The sequence below is a fragment of the Crocodylus porosus genome, unplaced genomic scaffold (genome assembly GCF_001723895.1).
Source record: "Crocodylus porosus isolate Cpor-Errol unplaced genomic scaffold, CroPor_comp1, whole genome shotgun sequence".
NCBI lineage: Eukaryota > Metazoa > Chordata > Crocodylia > Crocodylidae > Crocodylus > Crocodylus porosus.
This window is the reverse complement of record NW_017728951.1, coordinates 21,736,127-21,752,279: the sequence shown is the minus strand read 5'-3', so window position 1 is coordinate 21,752,279 and position 16,153 is coordinate 21,736,127. Positions and strand designations below refer to the sequence as shown.

Sequence of the window (16,153 nt, the reverse complement as noted above, 5' to 3'; positions counted from 1 at the left end):
AGGCAATAGTTCTACAATTACGTAATAAGAATTAGCCCATGTAACTACAGACTCTCAGGCTGGAACAATGAATGCAATCATAAAGCAATTAAGCACAGACGCCCAACAGTTTACTGCTCCTTTTTTTCTTCAAAGCTGACAAGCAAATGTAATGATTGTAAAAGCAAGGGGATGGCAGCCCTGGAGACCTACGTCCTGTACTCAAAGAAGAGGAACAGGAGGAGCAATGTAAGTTTTCCCATGTTATCAGTGCATTCTGTATCAGCCCCTGAAGGACGTGCCTTTCCGAGGGAAGTGGCCCAGTCTCTATGTTATCATCACTATCAGTCGGTCTCTGGTCCTCTGTATGTCCCATGCTCATTCCATTTCTGCTACAGCATGAATGTGCACAAGTCCAAACAAGGATGGAGTCTGGGGATGCGGAAAACCCAGTAATGCCAACTCCCATGAAAAGGAAATCAGGAGTCTCATGATTTTTAAGTCAAATTAACTCTGACTCATGATCTCCTGATAGATCAAATTGCAGGATTTTTTTCTTCTGGCATGTGTAGAGAGCACCAAGCCGGTAAGTCTATGCAGGAAAAGGGACGGGGGGAGAGGGAAGGAGCAGTTGGGGCAGGCTGAGGCTCCCATAATGAGGGAGGGCGTGGGGCAGGGGCTGGGGTGAATGGGGCCCTGGGGCCGGGGTGAGTCATGAAACAGAGCCGTGGGCAGCTCTGTGCGTATGTGTGTCTGCCCCTCACTCCCAAGTCACACTTCCCCCCAGCCCTAGTGCTGCCCCTCACTCCTGACCTACTCCACCCTGCATCCTGCCAGGGTGTGTGGGGACCCCTGTCCCCAGGCTCCAAACCCCCTACAATCCCTCACACCTTCACAAATAACTCCCCTCCTCACCTACACACACACACACTTCAAAAATAGGATCTCGTGACCTATATTCCAAATCTCTTGATTTTTAAGTCTGTCTCATGATTTCGGACATGGTGAAGTTGGCAATACTCAAAACCTCTGTAACCCACCTCAGACCTCAGCATCCATTTAGATTTGCTAGCACTCAACTATCTGCGTCTTGGGTTTCTGGGGTGAATTTCGGTCCGTAACAAGTAGACAACAGCAAGAAGGAACAGGCTATTTTTTACTGATTACAACCTTAGCCCAAAGTCTAAAACGAGCACATAACACAGTTATTTGTTTAGAGTTATTCCATTGCTTTTAGAATTGAAGAACCAGCAGGACTACACACAAATACTCAGGACAGCGCAAGTAGAGTGGACAGGACAGCCCTCACTGTCTCATTTGCTTCACTTCCCCTTTCCTTGGGGAACAAGAACAGAGTCACAGCCCCCAAGAGACCAAGGGTGGGAAAGCTGCACTTTGAAATGATTCAAACACCACATCAGTCTCCACCCTCAGATGTTTTAATAGATTTAGTAGATTTTTAGGGTCAGAAGGGACCTCTGTAGATCATTGAGTCCAACTCCCTGCCCTGGGCAGGGAAGAGCGCTGGGGTCAGGTGACCCCAGTCAGGTGCTTGTCAGTCTCCTCTTAAAGACCTCCAAAGTAAGAGCACCACCTCCCTTGGAAGCCATTCCAGATGGTCCCCAGTGTAGGATAAATGTTAGAATTTAGAGATAAACCCTAACTGAGACGGGATGAAGAATGCAAAATGATCCCTCAGCTAAGGTAGTTAGAGGCAAAGAGCATGCAGTGGTTTGTCTACTGCTCCACAATAAAAGTTGTTGTTTAGTTCTGTGTTCATTGAACCCTATGATCACTACATTAAGTACTTGCCCCAAGCAGCATTCCCTCTAAGGTGTGCAGCATGCATGGCTGCACAGGCAGGTGTCACATGTCTGTGCGGGGGCTCCAGCAAGTAAGTGTGTGTGTGTGCATGTGTGTGTGTGCGTGCACATGCACACACACAAGAGCTGCGTGGGCAGTAGGGCTCGAGGGACAGGGGGTCTCTGGGTCAGGAGTGAGGGGCACCAGCAGGGTGGGGTGGGGTGGGGAGGGGAAGCAGGGCTGCAGGGTGGGAGTAAGGGGCATCAGCAGCACTTGGGGCCAGGGGCTGTGGGTCAGGAGTGAGGGGTACTGGCAGGGCACAGGCATATCACTAACCTCCACTCACCCAATCATAAAGCCCTCCCCCCTCTCTCCCCATCCCAGCTCCCTGCCACCTCCTCCCTCCCTTTTTGATCCTAGAAATACAGTAACGCTACTGAGTTTATGGCCCCACAAAATAAAGCACTGGGGATTCCTCATAAACCAACTGGAATACCATATGAAATAATGGAAAATATAATTTGTTTATTGGACAGTCTGCCTCTCTTGCCATATGGGGCCATCTACTATAAATCCATTGGAAGATATTGTGTGTTGTCTAAGTCAAGATGTTTACTTATTCTAGCAAATATCCTGACAGAAATTTATTTTCCAAGTATCTGCTATTTCTACTGGTGGGATTCAATACTCATAGCATCAGTGGTCTTTCTCCAGTACTTAACATATTATTATTACACTGCAGTTGCAGTCCATAAGGCCCCAAACACTCAACATATCTGAGACCACTTTGACTTGCTGGCAGATTTGAACGGGAGTTACAAGGCAATAAACATTCACGGGGTGTCGGATCTGCCTATTTACATGTAAAGCATTCAGGAATTATTTTACCCTCTACTGAAATGCAACCTCCTCCAATGGCGTGGCGCTGTAGCAAATGCATGAGACAAGTGAAGAGCACAACCTTTGATGGAGACTTGTGATGGCCAAAACCAAAAAAATTAAAAAGCAATAAATATGTGCTTTTTGGAGGCATTTTGAACTTTTGTCTAATATGAAGCTTGTATTTTTGTAACCCGCAAATGTAACTTGTAACTGTGTGTGGGACCGACTAGGCCTCGAAGACAGAGCTATAGCTGTGAAATTAGCTGACTTGACTTAATAGTTCTTTCTTGCTCAGAATTGAGCCTTGATGACGATAAAAACTGGATTCAACTGCCCAGCTTATCCAGTACATTTCAAGAAAGGACGTCTCAAAAAAGCAGAGTCGGGGAGTTCTGAAGGGGCTGGATTTCGGCGGGGTAATGTGAATTTCAAACCTGAAGATGCTGTGTTGCAATTTGCTTCTTGGATAAACCCAAGCTTGGGCAGTAACTTATTATAATAATTTCTAACACCTTTTAACCCCATAGGGTAACAGCTATAAAGTAATATTATGAATGGCTATATAATTAAAAAATTAGCATAATTAGGATATAAAAGAACACGCACGTCATAGCAACCTGGGGAAGGACAGAGCAGAGGGGCATTGCCGTCCCGTACCCCCACGGGTCTCTCTGACGCCCTGTGAGAGCGAGGACCAGATCCTGACTGAGGGGCTTCCACCGGTTCTCCTTCGGGCAGCCCAGTTCAGAGACGTCTGACTTCGCCGATTCAACCTGACATGCATTTTCTAACCGAGGGACTATCGATAAGTCACTAACCAAGTGGGAACTCTTGGTTAATTTCTTTCTGTTTTGTTATCACTGTCAATTTTAATCTGTATTGTTATGTTGTCTGTTTATTAGCTTAACCGTTTTATTAACTATTATATATGCAAACTGTATCTTTTGTTGTCATAAGTAAAATTCATTCCTTTTTGTAAGTGAAATTTGTCATTTCTTCCCTTCCAACATCACTTCCTCAATCCCGAACCCAAAAGCCCAGTGGCTAATAAAGTTGCAGTGCTCAGTCAGTCTGCAACTAAATTGATATACTCGCAGTGCCCAGCTGGCCTGTGACAGAGACTGCAGTGGGAATTTAAGCAGACAGAAGGTATTTACCCGAAGTTTAATTCTGGAAGGATACCAGATTGCAGCCATGGAAGGATACTTGTTTTGTGCCTAAAACTGTGCTGCTATTCCTACCACGTCCATGAGCATCCATTGTCACCTTATTGTGTTAGTGTCCTTCTGCCTCAGTTTTCCCAAGCTAATGAAGACTTACACTGCTACTTCACACAGATGCAGGGGGGGAAAGAAAAACATTATTTGGGAGAAAAAAGAAGATTGAAATCCTTGGATGAAAGGCAGCAGAGAACTTTAAATACCCACGTTACTTGAAGATTTGGATTGGCACAAGCTGTACAAACAAGCTATACAAGCACAATCTGTCCGCATTTCCAACTCCACATATTTAGCAGACCCAGTTCTGCATAATCACATATTTTCAAGGCAGAATTGTCTATTAGATATTCTTGTATGACCCACCTATACACCATCATTTCACCTTGTTCCCCGCGTATTGTGCCAAATAGCTTTGTTTTCCGGTTTTCTTTAAGACAAACCTAGTCTTGATTAGAAGACATCAAGAGATGAGGAATCAACCACTTTCTAAGGTAGTTAGTTCCAGCGATTAATCCCTCTCACAGTTCAATGTCTGTGCTTTATTTAAAGTTGAGTTTATCTGGGCTTCATTTTTTTAGCCACTGGCTCATGGTATTCATTTTATCTTTAGATTACAGTGCCACTTAGCATTTCATACTCTAGTTATATCAACTCCCAATCTTCTTTCTGATGATAAGGACCAAATTGTGTTCTTTAAATCCATCACTGTTAAGAAACCAACAAATGCCTCCGTTTGTTGCGTGACCACCAGCCTTATGAAAATCCGCCCTGCCAAGGTGTCTCGACTTGGAGGCAATTCTTAGAGCATATTAAAGAAGCCACAATAACTTCCATACTAACAGAGCTAAACAAGAAGAGGAGTTAAATATTTTTCCCTTTGGACAATTAACGTCTGGCTTCAAGCATGCCAAGCAAGCTGGAGCAAGAAGAACAGTATATTTTGGGAAACAAACAGCAAACATCCATTTTATGCACCAAGAAACATCTTTGTATTGTCCACTGAGTGCCAGTGCTGACTAGCCTGGAACATTATCAAGGCTATAAAACAGAAAATGATGAAGGTCTGCGAGCATGGCGTACCTGATATTTTGGTTTGCTGATAGCTGGAAAATCAAAAAGTAGAAATAATATTGTTTCGGGAATGCTTGATACTTGAAGCTTGGAGCAGATTTTGAGTAGACAGCAGTGGAATTTCAAAATGAAGAGGCATACAAAGTAAAAAAAATAAAGTGCTAGATTTTTAAAATGTTGTTATACCATTTCTTGCCAAATCTTGTGACAAGCTTTTTGTTGCATTCATTTTTGGTTTGGATGCAAGTCATTTAGCAACATCCATATCACTTTCTGCAACCATCTGGGGTTGCTAACTATGTTTTTTTGCCCCAAATCAAGTTCCACATTTGGGTACGTAACATTGTTCCCTCAAATCTTGGTTCTCAATGATTCACTCCTTCTGGGTGCAAATTTGACTTCCAAGAGTAAGTCCCCAATTTATGGTCATGTAAATGCAACCACCGTTTTGGGGTTTTTTTGCATGCATGTAAATGAAGGTGCAATTATTGTGCATATGAAAGCAGAGGCCCTCTGAGAAAGGCAAGCTCAAAATGAGTCATTTGGCCTTTGTGAAAGGAAGACGAGGAAACCATCTTGTTCATAACAGGTCACAAAGGCTCTTACCTTCTGATCTTGACTGTAGGCCAGAACCCAGTCTTCCTGCTTGGGGTGGAAGAGCAAGCTCTGGATGTAAAAGTTGAGCCGGTACTTTTGGTAGGTGGCCCCTTCATCAGAGCTGATCAACAAGCTGCTCTCAATCTCCGGGTCAGTCAGCAACATAATCTACATGGATGGAAAAGATGAGGGCACAAAGGGTAAGTGGAGTCAGAAAGAAGGGTGTACCACTAGCCAGAACTTTGTGAAGACCCGATGAAGGTTTCAAGGCCTGATGAAACCATGCTAAGTGACTCAAGCATAGTGTATCACAACATACCAACCGTGAAAATAAAGCAATATATGATAATAGTCTACACATACTGGAAGAATTTAAACAAAGAAAAGGGATCCTTTAGGATCAAGCACACCCTAGTTATGCTTGGTTCATATTAACAGTGGCTTCTTATGATCAATAGCTAGAGCTGAGCCTCCAGCACTCAAATACAGACTATGGGTCATAGAAAGAGGATAACAAGCTACTGTTTTTGCCTGAGAGAGTCACCAGAGGGGCAGTTTATATTGGGAACACACACTGCATAAGCAAATTTTGGCTGCAAGCATATCAAAAAAAATTATTCCTAATGGTGGGATGTGTTAGGATTGTGGAAGTGTCTGCACAGGGAAGATGACAAAGGGTTTAAGGCTTGAAATGTTATAACCCAGCCCTTGGCAAGGAACAATCTTGAAATGGCAGGAGAATGCATTGATAACCTGCTAGGTTCTTTCCATCTCTAATGTCCTTGATACTATGAATTATAGATTCAGTAATGTATAAAAGGCTTTGCTTAGTGAAGCTGCTTTTTAGCTTAATCCAAGGGTGACTGTTCTGGAAAGGCAGCAGATAGATGTTTTGCCATTGTAGCAGTAACTTCTCCCCATCAATTAATGCTTTAATTGGTCTTACTGCCGATGAATTGGAGAGAAGTGTGAATCTATCCTCTCCTGCCTCTGCCTGGAGAAATCATGCTATTTTATGTCTCAGCTCTACAAAGAGAATGATTTCAGGCTTCCAGCAAGAGACAAAACCAAGTTAGGAAGCAACAGAACAGGAGGCACAACAAATGGCAAACACACAACATTTTGACAGACACACATCTACATCAGCATTAATGCTCCAAATCACTGGTGTCATTTTTTTAAAACACATCTTTTACTGTCTCTGTGCACATGGCAGATACAAATCAGCTACTCAACAAATGCAAACTGAAAGGAGCCGCACACGTGGCACTTCCCAGAGTGAATGCAGGCATTTCAGAAATCCTTGCTCAGCTGCCTCCTCCACCCATCATTCACCCAGTAACAAAAGGCAGGGAGAGCCAACTAATTACAAAGCAAGATGGGGGGGGGAGAAGAGGGAGAGGGCATTTAATGCACACAATTTCCTAACAGGCAGTTATTTATAAGACACCATAAACCATTTAGACGGACACATAAGACAGATACATTATTTTAGCTGTGGGGGCTTGTGCAAATGTATGTATACTGCACAGAGAAAACTGCCCTGTATTTCTGGAAGGCTGAGAGCGGTAACCCTCTGGTAGGACCTGTTTGTAGGCAACAGCCTACTTTGTCAGATGCTAGGAATGGACATCAGATGAAGTAGGTTGCTGCCTATGAACAGCTCATGCTTTTCTGAACCAGTTAGTCCCTAAGGTGCCACCCTGCCCTGCCTTCTGCCTGGCTTCAGGCTAACACAGCTAACCACCTCTCTCCTCAAACCATAGAAAACGTATGGCCGTCTGGGTGTGAACCGAACGCAGGACCCAGAAAACAAGGATGCTCAACCCAGCTCTGCTACTGCCCTGCTTGGGTGAACTTGGGCAGCTTACCTAATAACACAGGAACAACACTCCTGATCTCATTTGCAAAGCACTTGGAGTTCCACTGATGAAAAGTGCTTTACAAGAGCATTTAAAACTATCAGATGCATTAGGCATAGCATTTTGATGGCTCCTATGCTAGCAATTTTCACATTAGCTGACGTATAGAAAGTGTTAGTAATCAAAATGCAAATAAAAAGATGATCTGCTGTCAAAGGACCAAGTGAAGGAACTTGGCTTCTCACACCATAATTAACTATGCTCTCTGCGAGTCCCTATTTCATTCCCCTTAAGCTATTTTTGAGCTAATGCACCAGTGATTAATATTTACAGGATAAACATAGAAACAAGGAAAAAGAATTTTCTAGTCTTTTGTGACTTCCCTTTACCTACATCTTGTTCATGCCGGTATTTGAAAATCTCACAGAACATCACTAATTGTTCTAAAGCAACCGGAGCAGAAAAAAATGCAAATCGATGGCCTCGATCTCAAGCTCACTGAAGTTAATAAGAGTCTTTCCATCAACTCAGTCAGCTTTGGATTGTGCGAGGAACGCTGTTAATCACTATGAGTCAGAGTTTCCCGTCCTCCCGTCTCCCTCAGGAACTCCCATGATCCCATCACTGTAGCTGAGCACTTTGCCGTTTTTAATGCACGTGTTGCCACAAGGGTCCTGGGGAGTAGAGCAGTGCGATTATCACTAGGGACTGACCCGAATCGAGGAGGCAGGCAGCTGATTTCATGGGCAAATCGTGGGGTCAGCTGCCATTTTTGCGGCCCAATTGCGGCGGGACCCCCCTAGGCCTCTGGTTGAAGGACCCCAGTGGTTCCGCCCCTTGCTGCTGATTGATTGATTGATAGGGGTGTCCGTAATGCAGCCCCACCCCTTGCTGCTGAATGGTGGAGAGAGGCAGGGCCAGACAATAGGCAGCCTTCTCAGCCAATCAGCACTGAGGGGTGGAGGAGGCAGCCATCTTGGCTGCTCCCCTTCATACAGGGAGTCTGCCTCCTGCCTCCAGCCACCTGGGTGGCCAGGCCACAGCAGCCGTGAGGACCACTGCCTCCCCATAGGGATCCAGCATTTTATGTTAAGTCAGGTTATTTTTCCCCACAGATTTCCCAGACATTGTCCAAGTTTGTGACTTTTGCAAAATCTGCAAAATTGCAAATGGAGTAGGTCCCTATTGATCGCCATTTCCCAGCTGAGCAACTGAAGCTTTGAGGACAAGTCTATATGGCTTTTCTCCTGGGTTCACCACTGACAAACTAAGCACAACCTACTCAATACCCACCCCCCGGAGCATCAGAGACTGGCAATTAAGTCAAGTAGTCAGCTCAGAGTAGTCCTGATTTAGCAACTCTGTGTGCTCAGAGTCTCTCTCAAATGAGAAATAAGGAGAGTGGCAGTAGGCTGCTCCTCTTTTCCCTGATCTCTCATGAGCCTAAGTCTGATTGAATGGATGGGGGTCATGATGTCAACAGATTGGTGTTTAAGGCCCAGATCCTCCAAAAGCAAGTAGGCACCTAACTCCAACAGAAATCAAAGGAAGTTAGGTATCTGAAGATCTCCAAGTTTTGGGCCATGGTGACATTTTAAAGACATCTGTGGTTGGGAAAAAAAAAAAATGAAACTGTGTCCTTCAACTCATGCCACAGCTTTGAACCATCATGCCTTGAGTTGTGGTGCTCTGCTCTTCTTTCTGCATTGCCACACACATTACAATGACGAGAGAGAAATTTTTAATGCGACTCTTTTAATGTTACTGCTGTTCACACAGAAATCTGAACCTCAAGCTGCTTATATGGACATTTAAAGGCAAACTTAATTATGGAATATTTCCATGTAAATAGTCAAGAGTTAGAAGTGCAAAAACAACAGTTATTGCATAAAAACCAGAAAGCGTAGGAAGTGAAATATCAGTTGGAACTGAAGGAAAACATGTTGATCTAGATTTGTTGTCCAAGCTGATAGAAATGTGAATGGCAAGAAAAGGATGGAAAGTACATTTTCTTTTTTTTTAAATATCTTACATTATGCTTTTGATAATGTAAGCAGGCTGTGGAAGAGAAATCAGAATTCATTTTGGACCAATATAAGACCAATTTCTGTCCCAGGTATCCTACTAGCCATTGATCTGATACAGAAGCACATACTGATAATAAAATAAATGCAGATACGTTGGTCAGGATAGGAATAATATCAAAATGAACCAAAGTTTGGAATACTTGTAATCATTACTAAGCTGACCTTTCACTAAGGATCTTAGGAAGCTATACCCTACATCAGAGGTTTTCAACCTTTTTTAAGGACTATAGCCCTTCTGGGTACACTTTGGCAAAGCAGGGGGGAGGGGGGTAATGGCGGCCAGACACGTAGCGGAGGGGAGGGGAGCTTGCATACAGCGGTGGCGCAGGGTGATGGATGGTGGCATGCAAGCCCCCCCCCCACCCCATGTCCAACCAGCCAGTTGGCATATGTGCAGCCCACAGAGGGGAACTGCTGCCTTTGCCACCCCCCTGGCTCTGATCCTGGGAGTTGGCGGCGAAGGATGCTGGGTGGCACCACTCCATCCCGGCCCACCAATGCATACCCCCTAGCCTCTCTCCAAGTACCCCAGAGGGTACATGTACCCCCGGTTGACAACTCCGGCCCTATCTGGATCTGTTATTCCACAATTTTCAAGAGCAAATTGGATGCTTATCTTGCTGGGATCCTATGACCCCAGCTGACTTCCTGCCCTTCGGGTGGGAGGCTGGACTCGATGATCTTCCGAGTCCCTTCCAGCCCTAATGTCTATGAAATCTATGAAAGTGCCCATTTCATGCTTGCTTGCATTTTCCTTCCAAACTCCCTGTATTGTCCACTTGGGACAAAGGACAGGGGTCATTTAGACTGTATGCTGAATGAGAGAAGCATGCCTTCCTGTTCTGTGTTTGTACAGCACCTAACACGGTTGCCGGTCTTTGGCTGGGGACACTATTCCTCATTTCAACACAAAAAAAATGCTTTAGACGGTCTGATGCAATATGGGGATTCTGTCTTTCATAGTTCTGAGCATTTCATTTTAAATACTTTCTGATCCCATCCTTGTAAAACCCAGTTATTAAAAGGTAATTTAAAGAGGAGTCTCCTAGACCCAAAATCACACATGCAGCGAGGGAGGTCCTTTTTGGAACAGTCCTGAACTGTTGTTTTTTCATCTGGATTGAGAAGTGAGGGTAAGTAAAGACTCATCTTCCCCCAGCAAAGGTAATTACTCCCTGTTCAGACAAGTGTCCAGCCGTGATCAGAATATATTCACTCATACTGAGCACAGTGAAAACAGGCTGCATTTACTGACACTTCAGCTGATTTCCCCCTGCTTTTTCTCTATAGAAAAGTCAATAGAGTCAACACGTGTTCTTGCAACCAAATGCAAGGTGTCCATTAATCATCCACCCCCCAACGAGAGAGAAACTTTATTTGCTTTTCCTAGAGGAGATGAATGAACACAGGATGCAGCGTATAGATTTTAAACACTTTACACACATCCTTTTTGGTTTGAATGTCATTAGCTAAACTCAGGGCAGACTGTCCAGATCGTCTTGGAAAATTAAGTGATTTTTTTCCCCATATCTGTGGTGTAACCTGGACCGGCATACAAGAGGGTTCTTTGGTAGGTCTGGGGATGAGATTTGAGCCATTATGTGTCAATAATGCAGCAAATACTCAGGATCACAGTGAGTTATTAGCTTAAACTAAGCGGCAAGTCTATTGCTGGTATAAACCACACTTCTTTCCAGTTCCTTTCATCCCCTGTTTGCATGATTATTCTCTCACATTTTTCTCTCACAAAGACTAAGACCACTGAGATGAACACAGTGAAATGCAAGTGTGCACCAGAGAAGAAGAAGAATATTTGACTCCACTGGACTCCACCACTTACCACTATCCAAGTCACACCTGCATACTCCATTTCTTATCAGCTCTGGAAGTAGTGGCTTTGTTTCACCTTACGCTGTGAGCCGCACAAATGTTGATTGGTGTTAGTGCTAGCTTCGAGTCTGGAGCAATCACACCTTTGGTCTAGAAAATTCATGGACTGTGCCCTATCTGCACAGCTAGGACCTGCCATTAGAGGTCTGGTGAGCAGGGGCAGGACTAGGAGCTGTGCTTGAGTTGCCACAACAGGGCCAGTGACACAGGACACATTTCTATCCCTGCTTCATGGGCAAGGGTTTGAGAGATCCTGGGATACTGGAGGGCTTCAACTTGGGTGGCACATCTCCTCTGCATCTGCATCTCCTTTGCACCTTCATGAAACAGGAGCTGGGTAGTGTGGATCAGGAATATTCCTGCCCTGGAGTGGCGTAACTTGAATACCATGAAGTGGTTTTAAGCACTCATGCACCTTAATGTGAGGACAATCCAGGGGTTAACACCTCCAGAAGCTTCCCAAAGTCGCTGCATAACAAGACCCTAGGTCTCCTGAACATAAATAAGTCTAAGAGAATTTAAATCGATGGTGCTCACAAAGCTGAGAAGGAAGCCGGATAACCCCGTGCACCATGTAATTGTCCAAAATAAGGTCTTAAGGATGGACCCGAGTAGTAAGCAGAACTTGTGTTGACAACTGCCAGAGCTGAGCTTCATCTATAGTATGAGACTCAAAGAGAGGACTGTAGCAAGAAAGATAGCTAACAATAAGATTCAAGCACACACTTTTGGACGCAGAATGGAAACAAGTCAGAGCAAGTAAATACTTAGGTGATGGCAATCATAAAGAAACCTGCTGCAGTTTGGAGTAGGCCAATACTTCTAACAGGACCAAGATAATAAGTTGTGATAATGGCAGATAGATTTGGGTCAAAGTTACAGAAAAGGCATTACTTGAACCCACGTGTGAAATATTAAAAGAGAAAGAGAAAACGGAATCAGTGACCAGGGCTCATGCAAGGAGCCCTATTAAGTTCAGTGGGACTTTGTACATGAGTAATGTCATCAAGATTTGGCCCCTAAGGGATGTTGCAGAGAAATAAAATCAAGTTAAGAACTCAGTCTTAGCAACTACTTCCTGCCCTTGAAGTCATCCCCCTGCTCTACATGTGGCAATTTTTTGTGTTTTAGGCATTGTGCTTGGCAGCTGCACAAGAGTGTTGTTCACAACCTTTTTCAGAATAGGTTAAACAAACACTTCCTTAGGATGGGCTAGATAAGGATAATCCTGCCATCAGCAGGGAGTTGGATTAGATGAGCTCCTACTTTTCTATGAGACTATGATTCTAAACGGCCCAGCCAAAATGCACAATCTAGATAGTTTCATAGTTTTTAGGGTCAGAAGGGACCTGAGTAGTTCATCTAGTCCGACCCCCTGCCATGCCATAGATGTTGCTTTTATAGTCAACAAAAATACTTTTTGCAGTGTTGTTCCATTCAGATGCTATTCAAATGATAACCCAATAACTCCATCAAGAAGCAATGCGGTGTTTTATTCCTGGAAGTTCCTGGAAACTTGAAAACTGGAAGATGGTGAAATAAAGAGCTGCGGCAATTGCAGAATCCCAAATGGCCCCAAGATATTTTTTAAAAGGCATCCTTGTGTGAGGGCCTGCTCTGCAATCATCTCGGAAATTATTGGGATTACCATATTATTATAGGTAAAATGTTGAAGGTCAAGTCACGGTGCCAAAAAGCTTTGGTAACCGAATGTATATCACTGCAAACAGGCACAATTCTCTGCATGAAACCCATTTATATCAGTTATTTTAAAGATGCTGCTTTATTTAAAGGTTCCTCTAAATAAAACTGTGCTTGCAAAAGGGCTCATTCACCTTCGGTCTCAATCCACAAAAGATCTCCGGCCAACATAACTTCTCTGGAAAGTCCAAAGGTAACCTATAAATGGTAAGAGGTTACCATCTATTTAAAATGTTAGCAGTTAAAAGGCAAGAGTTACGATATGATGAGAGGTTGACATTCATCTTGCCTGCACCTATGAAAGATGTGAAGTTCATTGGCCGATAACACAATCTCTTGTCAGCAGAATAGTTTGTGATAAAGGGGCATCATTCAAGAGAGAGAGAAAAAATACTTATTACCTGCCAATACTTGTGAAGGCTCAGATTCTACAATGTTCTTCTTCCTATGGAAGAATAGCATGAGGATTTTGTTTTTAGGGACTTGATGAATGTTGATGTGAAATAAACCTCTGGATAATGGTTGAATAAAAATTGCCATGACTGTCCCATGTTAGTAAAGAAATATTTCAGGCAAACAAACAAGCAAAAAGAAAATCCCCTTTTTTTCTCCCAATTATTTGCAGCAGGCTTTCAAAATTGTTTTCGGAGAGATGGAAAGAGTGGATATGTTGAATATAGGGATGTGAACACAGGAATGATAAAAAGATATAGTGAATATAGCAATGATACCCACCCCCCTGGCCCTGCAAAAACCCCTGAAATATTATGCAAATGCCCCTCATCCAAACTTCAGGCAGGTGCAGACACAGCTACTTCACTAAGGCTGTTGACTGGCCATTAAGGAGAGCCAGTTATTTTGAATTATGATGATCAAAAATTTGACACAGCCCTTCTCACAAGAACAAGAGATTTTAAAATAATAATTCTCTTGGAAAAAGTCTGCATCTCTATTTGAAAGAAAGCTGGAACAAAGGAATGCTGATTTGGAGAAGGTTTTGTGCAACGCATTAGCTACTTCACACTAACTGTCTGTGTGAACACTTTCATCTGTGGTGTGAACATACAGCGCATCAGGTCCTGACAGCAACTGCCTGTGTGTTTGGTCTCACCCTCTGGAGTATGCAAGGTAGCTTTACCCATTTGCTCATATTTAGCACAGGAACACAAGCAATTATGGAGCACTAAGTGCACAAACCAGCTAACCTCACAGTGACCAGTTTTATGCCATCCCTTTTATGTGTATCAAGTGTGAAGTAACTTACTTTACTTTCAAAGACTATTTGGTGCTCTTAAGCGCAGACTCTTAGGGCGTTTGTACGCAACACGTTTTTTGCCCTTTCTTGCGCTGCAATCTACTAGGCACCTAAGTGAAATTGATTCTCTTCCACCCTGCTTGAGTCAATGAAAAACTATTAAGAAAGGTGAGTGGGTCCTTTTCCTCCATGCTGCTTTTTTGCAGCTCAGTCTTAAGGGTCAAATGATGGTGCAATGCAAAAGTAAATGCATGAATGGCTTTTCAGGATCTGAACAGGTCCTGGTGGAAAAGATATACCCCTACGTGCCTAAGTCCAATTAGGGTGACGTTACACGTTACACTTAGACCATGCTACATGTGTAGAATGCTATGCGGTGTTAAACTTTGAATGTGCTGTGAGCAGTTGCGTGTTAAAGAGTAATACCATTTTTTTTGCCTGAACAACTCTCACTTGCCAATAGAGGGCTGGTGAGCAGGGGCATGGACAGGAGCCAGGATACTGGCTCTCGGGGCAAGGGGCCTGGGAGCAGTGCATCCTGTGATGCTGGAGGACTACACAGTCTTCATTTTATTTCTGTGGAGCAGACTGAAGTTACCCTAACATGAGCCAGGTAGCATGGCCCAGAATTAACCCTTGCACCCTAAAGTGGTGTAACTATGAGATGCTCAGGGGGCCCTTAGACCGTACCAAAGACACTTAAAATAAGTGAACCTACAGCTCATTAACTCACACTAAGTGTAATATATAACTCCACCCTTAGACACTGAATATGTGGATTATACACCTGAGCCTAACAAAATAGAGTCTCAGATACAACATTTTGGAAGAAAACTGCTTTTGGGCTTCTGTAACAGCCTGATGGAAAATAAAAACCCATGGGTATTTCCAAATCATGGCATTTCCAGATCTGAAAACTATTCCTTTCTTACAGACATTTCTAACAGAGTTGAGAGTCCATCTGCTTCTAGAGACTGAGTGCAACCTCGTAGATTTTTCCACTGGACAACATTTTCTTGGGTCCTAGAGTCCCTTCTGCTGATGAACAGAGTAAGTTGTTGTGGGTGTTACTCTTCATCTAAGTAGCTGACAATTTAATCATGGAGCTGTATCTAGTGCTATTGAGCTCTGACAAGAGGTGAGAGACTCCATACCAGCTATGAACTGCCAGGCCAGAGGAGTTTTCCATCTATTGACTCTTCTGTGAAATCCTATAGAATATGAACTTTCATCTCTACCCAGGAGAACTTTTATAATCTTTTCTCCAATGCCTGATGAAGGGTGTTTGTGCCCAAAGGCTGCAATAAAAGACATTTTTTTGCAAAAATCTTGTTGGTCTAATATAAGATATCATCTCTACTACAAGTCCCGATTGCTTTTCCAATTGCTTTCTCCCCTAGACCAATAAGGCTATAACCTGGATACCTGTCAGAGGGTAGTGTACACAAACAGAAGCTGGGTCATTAATGTAATTAGTGTGTGAACATGAATGGGAGAAATGTGCTGTTGCATAGGACCAGGTGTTACTGGTTATGAGCTTTTCTGAAGCAATAGTCTAGTCTCCAGTGTTTCTCGCTTTGAGCCAGGTCATGATATGCTCTGAATAACCATGCTTCCCTCTAAGTAGAGCTGTCTTCTCAGTACTAAGTCTTTATTTTATTTGCTTTTTAAAATACTAAACTGCATGTCATCCAGAGCATTTACAGTATGACAAATATCAGCCTTCCCAAAGAAGCCAGCCACTTCCCCTATAGCACAGCTGAATTCTTAAAACAGATCCCTCTACTTCAAGGTAGCCTTTAACAA

At 43.5% G+C, this 16,153-nt stretch overlaps 1 protein-coding gene across 1 annotated transcript in view; it reads right to left on the bottom strand.

Annotated features, from left to right (window-relative positions):
• SORCS1 (sortilin related VPS10 domain containing receptor 1) overlaps positions 1-16,153 on the bottom strand; it is a 283,918-nt gene that overhangs the window by 152,828 nt on the left and 114,937 nt on the right. The window contains exon 4 of the mRNA XM_019555480.1: positions 5,562-5,720. Coding sequence (XP_019411025.1) covers positions 5,562-5,720 — 159 coding nt within the window. The remainder of the gene's footprint in view (positions 1-5,561; positions 5,721-16,153) is intronic.